Source organism: Pelodiscus sinensis, chromosome 14, assembly GCF_052426305.1.
Source record: "Pelodiscus sinensis isolate ZL-2025 chromosome 14, ASM5242630v1, whole genome shotgun sequence".
NCBI classification, from domain to species: domain Eukaryota; kingdom Metazoa; phylum Chordata; order Testudines; family Trionychidae; genus Pelodiscus; species Pelodiscus sinensis.
Genome location: NC_143065.1, coordinates 39,601,108 through 39,616,633, shown reverse-complemented (window position 1 = coordinate 39,616,633; position 15,526 = coordinate 39,601,108). Strand labels below are relative to the sequence as shown.

Genomic DNA, 15,526 nt, shown 5'->3' with positions numbered 1-15,526 from the left:
CTCCCACCACAGCAGCGGACTTGGACCTGCCTGCACTCCCAACTACTAATGAGGCTTGTAATCAGGTGAGGGCCGTAGATGCTCTTGGGCCAACACAGAACGGAGTTGAAATATGCAAAGGAGCAGAGAGCCGTGCTGGGCCCCTGGGAAAGGGATGTGTGTTGGGAGCGGGGGGGCTGGCTCTGTGCTCTCTGTGCTCCCAGAAAGGAGAGCTCAGACAGATGGGGCCCTCAGCATTGCCTGGAGTGTGGACCCCCACCCAGCCTTTAGAGCAGTGTTGAGCAAAAGGGCCTCCACAGGCCAGATCTGGCCCACAGAGGCCCTGCTGCTCTCCCGCCTCCAGGCCAATCAGGGCCCAGGGGCAGGGAAGTATGTGGCCCTAGGGTTGCCAGATGGTTTAACCAAAAATACTGACCCTCCCCCCCAAAAAAACCACCTTTGAGGGGGGAAAAAAGGGGGGAGACCAAAGTTATTGGGGGGGGGGGGGGGAGGAAGGATCCCAACAGTTATTAAGCAACAAAACAAAACAAAACAAACAAAAAAAAAAACCCAGCATGGTCCCTTTAAGGCCTCTGAGGGTTTTTTTTTGCTGGCAGCGACCTTGTTTTCTTACTCTGTGTGGGAAGAGAGCTCCCCTGAGGAACCAGGTAAATGGGGAGGAGGGGCGGCTTGGTGGGGATGAAGGGGGGGTCCAGGAGAGGTCCGGGGGCTGGGATGGCAGCATGGGTGAGGGGTTGGATTGCCAGATGGTTTAACCAAAAATACCGAACATGCCCCCCCCCCCAAAAAACAACACCAGGGAAAAAATTGTGTGTGGGGGGTAGGGGAAACGGGGAGACCAAAGCTGTCAATAAAAAAAAAAGACTCCAAGTTATTAAGCAAGAATGAATAAATAAATAAATAATAAAATAGCATGGCCCCTTTCAGAGTTCATGCAACATCAGAATAAGGATAGGAACAGGGGAGCGGTCGAGCACTAAGACCCAGGGAAAGCATTGCTTCCCCTTGGTCTTTAGGCTTTTTGCTGGCAGCCGTTTTGATTTCTTGATCAAGCCAGAATGCAGCTTCCCTGCCAAACCAGGTAAGCAGGGAGTCTGGGGGGGGGAGGGGGGCTGGCGATGCCTAGGGTCTGGGGGTTGGGAGGCCAGGGGCTGGGCCCAGTTGCCGAGTGTGTCGTAGGGTTGCCAGGTGTCCGGTATTTTCGCCTCCTGTCCGGGGAAAAAAATCAGAAAATACTGGACATTTTAGGTGTCTGGTATTTTCTGAATTTTTTTTACCAGACAGGAGGCAAAAATACTGAACACCTGCAACCCTACTGAGGGGGGGTCCAGAACGGATCAGGGGCTGGGTCGGGGGGGGGAGGCAGGGCTGGGCCCGGTTGCTGAGTGTGGTAGGGTTGCTAGGTGTCTGCTATTTTCACCTCCTGGCATGGAAAATGTTTTTTCAGAAAATATCTGACATTTTAGGTGTCTGGTATTTTCTGATTTTTTTTAACCGGACAGGAGATGAAAATACCAGACTGTCCAGGTCAATACCAGACACCTGGCAACCCTAGTCAACCCTTGCAGTTGACTCTAATCCCCGCGCACCCGAGGGCAGGGAGCGAGAGACTTCTCTCTCCTCCCCGTCCCCAGGCCAATCAGGGCTTGAGGGCAGGGGGAGCATACAAAGTCTCCTCCCGCCCAGCAAAGGGCACAGTGCTTCTAGCACTTCATGCTCCTTGCAGGATGGGGGCAGGCAGGGCGGGAGGAGACTTCGCATGCTCCCCCCCAAGCCCTGATTGGATGGAAGGGAGCGTGTGAAGTCTCCTCCCACCATCACGGGCACTGGCACCTAGAGGGAACCACCAGCTGTTCTGAACAGCTGCTGGTTCTCTCTTGGAGGTGGGGGGGGGGGCAAAGTCTTCACATACTCCCCCACCCCCAGACCACTCAGTCCTGGCCCCGCCCCTTCTGCTTGAGGCCCCGCCCCTTCCAGGATGTCTGAAGTGGCCCCCAGTCAGAAATTATTGGTGCCCCTTCTCTAGAGCCACCTGGAGTGTGCTACCTGGGGCTGCAGCCACGATTTAAAGGGCCCACGGCTTTTTAGAATCACCAGGCCCTGGGCCAATTGCCCCCTATGTCCTCTTCTTTCTCCCCCCCCCATACCCTCGTTGGCGGGCTGGAGATATGGTTAGGAAGCGAGCCAGCTGTGCTTGGGTCTCCCTTCCTGTTGGCCTAGACTGGCAGATGGTGCTTTCTGCTAATCAGGTGGTAGCACAGTTTTGCCGTGTGGTCAGTAGGCACAGTCACAGAGCTGGCCAGTGTTTGTTTCTTTCTCCTCTCGGCTGTGTGTCTGGTACAGCGTTTGAGTGCATTCTTCTACGTGGAGCTGCTCTGTATCCATGTCCTCTGGGCACTCTATCACTGGCTGAGGCATTATGGGGTAGCTGCTCAGATTTTTCCCAGAATGCACTGCTACAAACCCATGTAGGGTAAGGGCTGTGGGAGAGGGTGTGCCAGCCTGGTAGACACACATGATTTTAAGGTGAGTGGTGAGGTTGGAGTGGGAGAAACTATGTGCATTTCAGTATTTGAGTGACAGGGTCTGAGTCTCGGACTCACTTAATATATGTATGTGTAGCGTAAATTGTGGTGAAATCAAGTTAAAACTCTTTCAGATCCAGCTATACAACTGTGCCTGTGATGGTTATGATATAGCCGGCCTTGACATGCTTACAGCCCTGCTCCATTTTGTAATGTGTGGGGTTATTTTATAACAATAGCATAGAATCCTCGAATAGAATCCTAGAACACTAGAGCTGGAAGGAACCTCAAGAGGTCAAGTCCAGTCCCCTGCCCTCCTGGTGGAACCAAGCACCATTTAGATCATCTCTAGTAGATGTCTATCCAACCTGCTCTTAAATATCTCCAGTGATGGAGATTCCATCCATCCAACCTCCCTAGGCAATTTATTCCAGTGTTTAACCACCCCAGCAGGAAGTTTTTCCTAATGTACAGCCTAAACCTCCCTTGCTGCAATTTAAGCCCATTGCTTCTTGTTCTATCCCCAGAGGTCAAGGAAAACAATTTCTCCCTCCTCCTTGTAATACCCTTAACACCTTTTTAGGTATTTGAAAGCTGCTATCATGTCCCCTTCTCAGTCTTCTCCTTCCCAAACTTAAAAAACCAAACAATTCTTTCAGTCTTCCCTCATAGATAATGTTTTCTAGACCTTTTAATCATTTTTCTTGCTCTTCACTGACCTTCTCCAATTTCTCCACATCTTTCCTGAAACATGGTGCCCAGAACTGGACACAATACTCAGTTGAGGCCTAATCAGTGCAGAGTAGAGGGGAAGAATTACTACTTGTATCTTGCTCACAACACTCCTATTAATGCATCCCAGAATGATGTTTGCTTTTTTTGCAAGTGTGTCACACTGTTGGCTCATATTTAGCTTGTGGTCCACTGTGGCCCCTAAATCCCTTTCAGCAGTACTCCTTCCTAGACAGTCACTTCCCATTGTGTATGCATCTACTGGCCCTAGCCAAGACTGGGGCCATATGGTACGAGGCACTGTACAGACACCTAAGTCAGTCCCTGCCCCAAGAGCTTCCAGCCTAAATAAACAAGATAAATATAAACAGGCAGAGAACATACAGCTTTCGTTCATTTAAAATAAATCCTCCTCTATTTGCCCTTCCAGCCCATCCCTTAGACTAGCTCAGGGGTCTCAAACTCCACCTGGAGCAATTATGCAATCTGGCCCACAAAGCATGGAGCACCCCCCACCCTGTGAAAATCAGGCCCTTTCAGAGTATCTTGTGTTGGGCACCCCAAATCACTTGTCACTTTTTTTTGGGTGTGAATCTGGTGTTTAAAACTGCTTCAGGGAACTGTTTAATGCGGGGGGGGGGGGGGGGGGAACAGAACACAGCTGTGAGCTCTCCTTGCCATCTGTGTTGAAGGCTGATATGACAGCTTTCTTCTTGCCGTGTTACCCTACTCACATTTCCTCTTGAGTTTTGGCTGCATTCCCCTACCTATTTTTTTTTTTTTTACACTGCAGGGAAATTCTCACCCAAACTAACCTTCCCTGAGTGGTGAGTTAAAGCTATCCCATTCCATGTGTGCTGGCTATTGCACACACAGCTCCAAAGGTGCCCAGTCTTCCCTTTTAACTGCCAGGATTTCGAAAGATGAGATTAACTCCTGAAAAGCATTAGGTGTATAATTTTAGGGGACTGGAACTTCTAAACTTTGATTTAAGTCCTTCTTCTCATTCCTAGTACTGGCCATGTCCAAGCACAGTTGTCTGACTGCATTTGAATTTTAATTTGGGATTTGTATAGGCTACAGCTACTGGATGTAAACATCAAAATGTGGAACTGCAACGTCACTTTGTTAAACAACTGGCTCATATTCACTTGGCGAGGACTTCCGCCGCCAAGGGAATCTAAAGAATCTGCTTTCAGCAAGTGAAGCTCTTTGCGGTGGTCAGTCTGACCATTAACCCTTAATAAATCAATGCTTGCCTGCTCCGAGTGTTGGCAGATTAAAAGCACAGAACAACTTGAGCTGATGGAATAAGAAACATGCAGTGCTGGTGGCTGCTTCTAAAACACTTCTGAGGGATCTTTTTTAATTGAGGAAAATGTTCTGAGGCATTCAGCTTTGACTGGGCCAAATTTATGGTTTGACTGAATATCACTGAGTGCAATTCTAAAACCGTCTCAAAAGCTGGAGAGTAGTGACTTGGCACTCAGCCGTATGGGAGTTACATAGGTGGTGCCAATAGCACATTTGGGGGTTGTTTAAACTTTGTGATGAGGGAGGGATAGATAGCTCAGTGGTTTGAGCATTGGCCGGTTAAATCTAGGGTTGTGAGTTCAATCCTTGAGGGGAGCTTTAATCATTTAGGGATCTGGGGCAAATCTGTCAGGGATGGTACTTGGTCCTGCTGTGAGGGTAGGTGACTGGACTCAATGATCTCTCAAGGTCCCTTCCAGTTCTATCTATGAGGTTCCCTAGGAGATAATTTGGAGGAAATAGGTTTGAAAGAGGTAGCCTTGGCTTGTGCACGGAAGCACTGGACTTGGTCTGTCAGCATGGACACTAAAATAGATGGGGAAGAGCATCACTTTTAATGCAAGGGAGGCTATCTCTTGCATACACCAACAGATTAGTGCCCACGGAGGACAGCAAAGACCATGGGTGATGGTCAGAGATTGAAACTTCAATGAGAAGGCAACCTATTGGAAATGGAAATACAGCAGCTGAGGAGGACAGCCGGCTACATCTAGGTGCCTGCAGGCTTACACCATGTAAAAAGCAATAACGCTTTAGTATTCTCCCCCTCTGGTTTATGATGAAAACAGGGGCTGGCCATCTGCTTTGTGCTGGAACTGTGTGTTAAACACAGAATAGCCATTCAAATACAGCCAGGCTGGCTTTTGTTTTGTTTTTGCAGTGCAGGGAATTTGCATCCTACATTCAGATTTTGTGAAATACTTGAAAGGGATTATATGAATGTGTATTTTCAATAAATATTAATGACTGGAATGTATTTTTAAAAGCATGTAGGAAAGCCTGTTCCTCCTTTTTTCAGCTGCTCCCTGACAGAATGGTTTGGGTCTCTGGCATCTGCCACTTGTTGCCTTTGTCACCCCCCCATATTAAGTGGCAGGACTAGATCAGCAGTGAGGATATTACTAGCTGATTCCATCTATCAGCTCTCGTTTGGGTTTTGTGGCTTTTATCGGTACAAACATTATTAGGATGAAAGACCAAACCATTTGGAAGTCTCTTTCTTGAGGAATGCTGTTACATGGTTAGTGACCCCCCTGGTCACTGAAAGCTGTTGTGGCAAAGAACAATCACCAGCGATAGACCGAGAACAAACATCCACCTAGAGCAGGGGTGGGCAATAATTTTTGGTGGGGGACCACTCCAAGGTTTTGGTAAATGGTCAAGGGCTGCACTTTTCTGTGGAGGGGGTGCAGGGTCTAGGTTGGAGGTTGGGTGCAGAAGGGTGCACAGGGTAAGGGACTGGGGTTCAGGAGATGGTGTGGGGTCTGATAGGCTGTTTTCAAAAAGCAGCCAATAGGACAGGGACTGTGAGACATGGCTAATTAGTGCCCAGCATGTCCATATAAAAAGAGCCTCAAGGCAGAGCAGAGTCAGTAGCTGCTTAGAGTTTGAGGAGGGAGGACTGATTAGGCTGCAGCACCTTGGACAGCAGTGTGGGCCAGAATCCAGGGAACAGAAAAGGTGCTCTGGACAGGCTGCTGTGAATTAGGGGCTGTTGCTGCTGGGAAGTGCCTAGAGAAATGCATCCATAATAGAGTTGCACCCTCCTGCTGTGATCCACAGGGTCCCTGGGCTGTGACCCACAGTAGTGGGTGGGCCTGGATCTCCCCATTTACTGCTGGGGAAGTGGCAGGACCAGGAGCTCAACTCCATTGGAAAGGAGGGAACATGGATAGTGACATGGCTGGAAGGCCAAACCATGAAGAGGACACAGCAGGTTCTGATGCTGCAGGAATTGTAGGTGGACTGTGGAGGAGTGATGAGGTGCAGACTGTGGACGGGGGTGATTGAGCTAATCTCCAGAACAACCAGAAGGAGGCGACACTCTGGCGGTGACTGATGTGCTCTGTGACGATACCACTGTACTGACATTTGGCAAACTAGTGTGAATCAGTGACACTCAGAAAGGCGGGAAATAAGCTATTGTCCCAGGCACCTGGGAATGCTGAAATAAGTTTTATGTATCTGTGAAGTCACATTCATAATGTGACCCAACTAGCATAGCACCCTGACAAGCATGATCCGGAAAGGCTGTTTTTACATAAAATGGTTCAAATTTAGGAGACTTGTCTCCCCACTGTCTTCTTTTAGCACTGGTCATGTCCAACAAGACAGTTACTCAGCATGTAGATTTTCACTTGGAACAGATATAAAAAGCACAATAATGTTTCAACCCTGTGTTAATGACCAGTATAGTGACTTTTACAGAGCTGGTATTTGTTGTTCCTGTGGAAAAAATTCACTTAAAATGAAAACTGTTTTCATTTTGTCAATTTTTGTTATTAAACGTTTTAAAATTTTTATTTTAAAAATGAATTGAACCCAAACTCTAGTTACTGTCCTGGACAACTGGAAATTTACAAAAAAAAAAAGTTTGCTTCTTGGCAATCAAAGTTGCAAAAATTGCAGATGGACAGGCAAAAAATTTTTATTTTTAATTGAAAATTTTTCCCAACTAGCCAAAAATTCTCAGTTTTCAAGTGCAAATAATAACCAAGATCCATTTTTAGATTTTGAGTTTTTCAATGAAAAAGTAAAACAAACAAACAAACCCTAAAAAATCCCAGATTCCTACACAAATTTTGATGAAAAAGCTATCAGAAAATATTTTGAACTAAAACCTTCTTTCAGCTGCAGTCATTTAACTTTAACTCACAACACATGTTGAAATAGTGGCACAGCTACTTGTGTTAAAGCAAGAAATGAAGTGTGCATATTTCTAAACATTCTGTATGATCTGTCACTACTGAATGCTTTCAGTGAAGAAAAATGGGGGAATTCTTTGGACGGGGGAGTATACAGCACTGTGTTTGCATGAGAGAGCAGGAAAAGATTAAAAGAAGAAATAAAGAGCAGGACTGCGGGACACTTTTAAAACAGCCACCTTTTATGTGGTAGTGTGAGGAAGCAGAGAAAAGAGGACCTAGCAATGCAGCTTCCCTGCCCCATGAGTCCACTCCAGCCTCGGCCCTGCCAGTATTTGAATGTGGAGACAGAGGAGCCTGAGGGGGTGTGTCCAGGCCATTCAGGACAGGAGGTGGCACCAGCACCCTGTGAATGGACTCCCTGACCAATGAATGCCCCCTGCTCCAGGTAAGCCGATTGGCCTCTGCCCCTCGGAGCAACGGGAGGCCAATTCCCCGTGTTCCATCCCTCCCCCCTCAGCAGCACCCTTAGGGGGAAGACCCCCAGTTCCCTCTGCCCCATCTCTTCTGCCAGTAACTTCCCTGGGAGAGGCCCTCTGCCCCATCCATCTTCACCAGCACCCATGGGATGGACTGTACCTCTCCCAGTCTTCCCTTCCTCCTCCCTCACCATCACCACTGCCCCTGGTCTGGAGAGGGATGTGGGTCAGGTCCAGTTTGGAGGGTTGGCCTCATCCTTGGGGGCACAGCAGGTCCTGACCCTTTCTGTGCCTTTCTGCCTGGGCGGAAGGGCTGGCAAGAACAGGACGAATAAAGACGCTGTCAGTAAAAAATGTAAAACCATTTTTCATATTTTTATGTTTAAAATGTTTTAAACAGTTTTTACATTTGCCCTAGTTTCATACAAATGTTTCATTCAAGCCCGGGTAGTTCCGATGAGCAATGGGAAGGAAGCATGAGTCTGTACACAGTAGTCACGATGTGGGCGTATCATGGATTTAGAGAGGCAATAAGATAGTCCCTGTCTTATTCTCTATCCCTTTTTAAATGATTCCTAACCTTCTGTTTGCTGCTTTGACTGCTGCTACACACTGAGTGGATGTTTTCAGAGAACTATCCACAAAGACTCCAAGATCGCGCTCCTGAATAGTTATTGCTAAAAAGGATAAATAGTGACTTTTTTGAGCCTAGAAGCAGAGAACTGCTTACTTTAGGCAGATGGCAGAATTCTCAGGGGAAAAAAATAAATAACCTGGCACTTTTGAGCCTGCTGAAGCAATGACCTCCTTCATGCTTGACTTATTAATTGCAGTTTATGGAAGATGAATAGCAGCTTCCATCAGGGCATTCAGTCTGGAGAAAATGTGGTTTCGATCCAGAGCAGTGCGCAAACAAGCCCTCCCTTTTCCATTCAGCAGCAAAGACTCAGGAACTCAAGGTTGTGGGATACAGATGTGTGGCTTTGGGGCCAGCTTGCATTGTTGACATGGGAACCCATGCTCACGTGAGCATGAAAAAGCACACTCCATCAACACTAAGGGCCTGTGTGATAGGGCTTTCAGGGGCTTGATTATTAACGTGAACGGTCTGAATGCGGACCTTGGATCAGGCTGCATTTTAACGAAGTAGTAAAGCGCATTCTGGTGTGCTTAGATGATGCCGCCTTGGTTTCAGTGCTAGCGAATGAAAGACGAGCAGCAGAGGCAATGACCCTGCAGTTGCGATAATTGGACCTACAATTGTACCTCACCTGTGGGCTTCACTGTGAAAGACAAGTGAAAGTTCATAAAATGCCACAACAGCCCAGTCCAACAAGTGCTGATGGGGAAAAGGTGCAGAAGGGAGGCTGAATTAGTACAAAAGGCTGATTGATATACAGTAATTCCTCATTTAACACGATAGATGCGTTTCTGAAAATGTTCATGCTAAACGAAAACGTGCTACGTGGCGTCAATTTTCCCATAAGAAATTATGGAAAAGGTGGGGGTTGCGTTTCAGGTGGTGGTGGCGGCGGCAAAGTCAATTTTTTGTTGGTGCTGGGTCGTCAATGTCAACACAAGATATTTAGCGCCACAACTCACTGTGGTTTGTTAAAACACAAAGATAAACATGTAAGTGAGCGGAGGAGCACTGTGACCACGTGTGTTCATCCGCTCATGTGTATTACAGTAAAACTCCATTGGTCCGGCATCCAATGTTCCAGCACTCCTGATGGTCCGGCACCATCAACCTGGAAGTGCTCTGGCTGCCAGACAATTGGAGCTGCTCTGCGCCCGACTTCCCTGATTCAGCAGCTGCTGAAACTGACCAGCAGCTGAATCGGGAAAGCTGGAGGCAGAGCAGTTGGGGTGCTGCCGGGTTGGTCCCGTAGTGCTGTCCCTCGGTGCTGCGGGACCAACCCGGCTGCACCCCAACTGCTCTGTCCCAGGCGTCCCCAAGAGCAGCTGAGGTGCTGCCGGGTTGGTCTCACAGCGCTGAAGAGCAGCACTACCGGACCAACCCGGCAGCACCCCAGCTGCTCTGCCCCAGGCATCCTGGATTCAGCTGCTGCTGAAACTGACCAGCAGCGGCTGAATCGGGGACGCCTGAGGCAGAGCCAGACTATCGGAAGGGGGGCTATGAGGGGTCTGGGGTAGCATCCCCCCCACCCCACCCCACCCCAGACCCCTCATAGCCCTCCCTTTTGATAGTCTAGCATAGCTGATAATCTGGCACCCCCTGGAACCTAAAGGTGCTGGATAATCGGAAGTTTACTGTATCACTATTTTCACCAACTTATACCGCCGTGCGAAGTAGTCCTCCACTTGATTATTTTCATGTTATTTCGGGGACGGTCGTGTTATTCAAAAAACATTCCCTAAAAAAAATGTGCTATTGTGAAAACGTGTTAAGTGGGCACGTGTTAAACGAGTAATTACTGTATCTCAAGGACTGCATTCAGATTGTGCCTGGCGTAAAGAAAAGTGGGGGACTGGAAATCAGTGAACCGAATGTAGTGTGTTGGTAATAAGGCCTCACAGAATAGTGAGGGATGGACTAGTCCACCCATGGCTCCCTTTTGGCGTCCTTAAAAGATTGTTTGAGGAAAATTTGAGGAAATGAATGGAAAAGGGCAATGATTGCTAATTGAAAGAAGGGAAGGAGTGAGCTCTACCAATACGGTTGCCACCTGCGCTGTCTCCAGGATACCAGGGATCTGCCATAATACCACTAGATATCTCAAAAGATGTCCAAACTAGATTGGGCCAAAAACCAGAACCTAGATGACATCACTGCCTCCATTGGCTCTGACTAGCTCCCAATCGCTCCATGGGCTGTAAGGCTTTGCCATTTATCCTCACCCCCATGCATCCTTTTTGCCTGTGCTGTTCTCCTCTCCTCCTCCCAGCATTTTCTTTCTTCCCATGTCTGTCCTCCTTTGCTTTCTGTCTGACCAGTCTGGATTAGCTGGCCAAGACTGGACATTGTGAGCCTGTGACCAAAGATGCAACTAAAAGTGGTGGCCTACACAGCCTGATTCTGGTACAAGTTTGCCAGGCGTTGGACTCGTTTTTGTTCTGAGCCTGTATTCCCAGTAGTGAGGCAACAACTGACGGTCTACATGAATTGGAAGCTGCATTTTCTATCTTTGCTGTTCTTCCTCTTCCTCTCTTATGTATGTGTTGTGTTTGGCCTTCTAAGAAATAGGACCAGACTTTAACAACAGCTGTATCTCATCTTAGCTAGCATCTGTTTTTCCTCCAATAGAACAGGCATTAATATTTTTGATACCACCTAAAAGACGGTCAAACAAGGGATTTTTTTCCCTACTAACAATCAACCCTCTCAATCTAAAGGGGAAAAGGGATGTGGCTCAGAGGAAAGCCTTACTTAATATTTCAACTGTCTTTCCTTCTTTTTAAAAGATGAAAAGGATTCATAATGATGTGGGTTTTTTGCAATGGTACCAAGCAAGCTGAAATTTCTGTATACCCAGCCTTGAACCTTGTTTAAAACTGACTAATGCTGGACCGTGTTAGCTCTTTGAGACTGGCTATTCCTGTTTTGTAACCCTTAATAAACCTGACAGCAAGGAGACTGAAGGTTATGGACCAGCTCTCAGGTTTCCTCATTTTAAAGAACAGAGGATGGCATTCCAGTCCCAATGACGTCAATTAGGGTATGTCTACACAGCAGCATTATTTCGGACAGGGCCGGCTTTAGGAAATGCGGGGCCCGATTCGAACAGTTTCGACGGGACCCCGGCAGCCAGGATTTTTTGTTGAGCAAGCAAAAAAAAAAAAAAACCAAACAAAAAACTCACCACACACAAAAATGAGTAACAGCCCCTTTAAACACCCAGCTCCCTACACCCTCACCAGACACTGCAGGGGAAGAATGTCCCAAGCGGCCTCCAGCAAAGCCAGGAAGTACACGACACTGATGGTAGTTGTGGGAGTCCCCATCGCCACTGTAGCTGTGCTTTGGCACTGTGTGGCTGTGTCTAGACCGGCAAGTTTTTCCGGAAAATCATCTGCTTTTCTGGAAAAACTTGCCAGCTGTCTACACTGGCCACTTGAATTTCCGGAAAAGCGCTGACGATCTCATGTAAAATCATCAGTGCTTTTCCGGAAAAACTATGCTGCTCCCGTTTGGGCAAAAGTCCTTTTCCGGAAAACTGTTCCAGAAAAGGGCCAGTGGAGACAGCAGAGATTTCTTTTCCACAAAAAAGCCGCGATCGCGAAAATGACGGTCGGGGCTTTTTTGCGGGAAAGCGCGTCTACATTGGCACGGACGCTTTTCTGGAAGAAGTGCTTTTCTGGAAAAGCATCCTGCCAATGTAGACACACTTTTTCTGGAAATACTTATAACGGAAAAGGATGCCAGTGTAGACGTAGCCTGTATGTTCTGTTGTCAGATGCAAGTGTTAGTGCTTTGTGACAATGCTCCTCCACATCTGTCATGGCTTGTAGGCTTGGGCCCTGCTTGCATCCAGAACATCTCATTAGACGATCGCCTTACCTATTCCAGCTGTAGCACTGTTAAACTTACAAATGTAATAAAGTAGCCTGCAAAGAAGACAAGCGGTAGCCTTGACCTCTTGCATCTGTGAGTTAGTTCATTTTCTTTCACGGATAGAACATAGCCCTATGCAAAATCTAAATTTGTTCTAGCTTTTCCATGGGGAGGAAAATCATCCCCTGACCGGTTAAAGATGAGTTTGGAATATAATGTTAAAGGCCTTTCTATTTCAAAAGTTGTTCTGTTTGCTTGAGATTCTTTATTTTTACTCTACTAGAAGATTTACCCAGTGTTGCTCGGGTCCTTAACTTAATGTTTTTCTTCATTTAAATCATTGCTCTGGGGTGGGGCTGGGGAGGAGGGGTTCAGGATGCAGGCTGTCCTGGGGAGAGAGGACAACCCTAGCCCTCTCTCACTGCAGCAGCTTTGGTCCAGGTGAGAAGCACTTCTCCATGGTTGCTGCAGCTCCAGCGGGAATAGCCAGGGGAGGGGTGCAGGTCCCCTGGTGGAGGGCAGATCCAGGTATGTTTGCTCCCTGAGCTCCCCAGCCAGAGTGAGGAATGCAGCAGACTGTGCACTTTCCCCTCGCTCCCTGATGAAAAGGAACAGCCTGAAATGTTCCTGTATGAATTGGGGACAGGATCCCCCTGCCCTGCCTAAAGGGTGTCTGAGGGGGTTTGGAAGCTTGGGGCTGGGGCAGCCCCCAATGTGGAGACATCTCCAGCCAGCCCCTTCCATCTGCCTGATGATTCTCTCTCTCTTTTTTTTCTTTACAATTTTATGAGAAGCAATCCCATTCCAGGCACATCCCATTTTCCTGGCACCACCAACCCCTTATTTTGCTTTGTGTTATGATAAGAAGCAGCTGTATACCAAATTTGGTGAACATAAGAATGGCCATACTTGGTCAGACCAAAGGTCCAGCCAGCCCAGTACCCTGTCTGCCGACAGTGGCCAATGCCAAATGTCCCAGAGGGAGTGAATTGAACAGGTAATGATCAAGTGATCTCTCTCCTGTCATCCATCTCCACCCTCTGACAAACAGAGGTTAGGGACACCATTCCTTACCCAGACTGGCTAATAGCCATTTATGGACTTAACCTCCATGAATTTATCTAGTTCTCTTTTAAACCCTGTTATAGTCCTAGCCAACCTCCTCAGGCAAGGAGTTCCACAGACTGACTATGCGCTGTGTGAAGAACTTCCTTTTATTTGTTTTAAACCTGCTGCCCATTAGTTTCATTTGGTGGCCTCGCTTTTACTGTTTTAAGAGGAGTTCTTGAACAAATGGACTCCCAGGTGGACAGATGCAGAGAGGCACACATACTCTCTCAAATATATGTAGATATTAAGTTTGAGTGGCCAGATTTTTGTGTTATCTTTATTTGCTTATTCAATATAATAATAATAATAATAATAATTTAAAATCTGTGTAGGTGAAGTGGCTACAGCAGCAGGAAGTGAAACGAAGAGTTAAGAGACATGTCCGAGGTGACTCTCATTTGATTCACTTCAATGACCCGATGTGGTCTAAAATGTGGTATGTGGTGAGTATTTTTGGTTGTCTTCCTTTTGCTAGCCAGGAATTTTGCTATGGCAGAGTTAGTTTACAGAGCACTTACCACAGAGCGTGCGCAACACAGAGAGAGAGAGAGAGAGAGAGCGAGAGAGAAATTGCTTAATTTCACTGAGGTTGCATCTACACAGCAGGGCTTAACTTGAAATAAGTTGCGCAAATGGATGTTGTCAATTGTGTAGCTTATTTCGAAACTGGGAGCACATATTTCAGAATAGCTCACTCTTCCTCTGACTTCTCTTACTCCTCGTACAATGAGGGTTACAGGGGTCAGAGTAAGTCCTCCAGCGTGACAGTTTTTCAACATTATTTCGAAATAACTGCCGGCAGTGTACATGCGGACTAAGTTATTTTGAAATAATGTTGCTGTGTATTCGTATCCTGACAGTGTAACTCACTGACAGCCGTGTTTGTTTCCATGATAGTGCTTTGTTGCTGTATTACTATATCCCAAGTTGCAGAAGAATGTAGTTTTAGAGGCAGCGTGGCCTAATGATTCTGCATCGACCTGGGACTCAGGTGTCCTGGGGTCTCTTACTGGTTCTGCCACTCGCCTGCTGAGTGACAGTGGGCAAGTCATGGCCTTTCCTGTGCCTCAGTTTCCACGTCTGTAAAATTGGGATGATGCTACTGACCTCCCGCATAAAGTGCTTTCAGATCTGCCTGACAAAAAGTGCTATGGAAAAGCTGTGTGTTATTATTCTGCTGTAATTAGCTTTCATAGTGACCATTTTATCATTGGCACACAATTTTAAGCTTAAAAGGGTTGAAAATACCTCTATGCAGTAACTTAATTTTATTTTGGTTCATTAATTGGTGTTTGGCGGGGGAAAGTAATTTCAAATAAAGAAGTTTAATAGAAATGCTACTTTATATTCAGACAAAGTTGAAGATCCCTACCTGAAGTGGATGAACCTAATGATATTAAGATTTCAGTTCCCCTCATTGATTTGTTTGGGGATTTCTTGATCTAGTCTGAATATTTAAAACAGCTTTACAAATAGCTTGATAAATCGTCCAATGTAAATGTATTGCCAGATTATTTGATTTGCTTGCACAGTGCCACTTTTCAGCTGAATTGGGTAATGTTTTCAATTTGCCCTTTGCTATTTCTGCCCTCAGCACTGTGGAGATAAAAACAATCCCTGCCGGTCAGACATGAATATTCTAGCCGCCTGGCAGAGAGGATACACTGGCAAAAATGTGGTGGTGACCATTCTTGATGATGGCATAGAGACCAGTCATCCTGATCTTGTAGAGAACTATGTAAGTAGTGTGTGTGTGTGTGTGTGTGTGTGCGTGTGTGTGTGTATTTGCATTTTAATCTTTTAGACCGGAATCTCAACTGGAAAATATCCTGGGGAAAATGATAGTGCTTCAAGGAAAATGGGAGCAGAGACTTCCCCCACAGACACTGAATTTGTTTCTGAAGAACTTTACAATTAAAAACATAACCTAAGATAAGTCCTGTATAGAAGAAGGGTGAAGAAAAACACCAAAACTTCAGATTTGAA

At 46.7% G+C, this 15,526-nt stretch overlaps 1 protein-coding gene across 2 annotated transcripts in view; it reads left to right on the top strand.

The window, feature by feature from the left end:
- Positions 1-15,526, top strand: part of PCSK6 (proprotein convertase subtilisin/kexin type 6) — a 160,889-nt gene that overhangs the window by 35,949 nt on the left and 109,414 nt on the right. For both annotated transcript variants that reach the window (XM_075896922.2, XM_075896921.2), the window contains exons 3-4: positions 13,873-13,983; positions 15,135-15,278. In XM_075896922.2, coding sequence (XP_075753037.2) covers positions 13,873-13,983; positions 15,135-15,278 — 255 coding nt within the window. The remainder of the gene's footprint in view (positions 1-13,872; positions 13,984-15,134; positions 15,279-15,526) is intronic.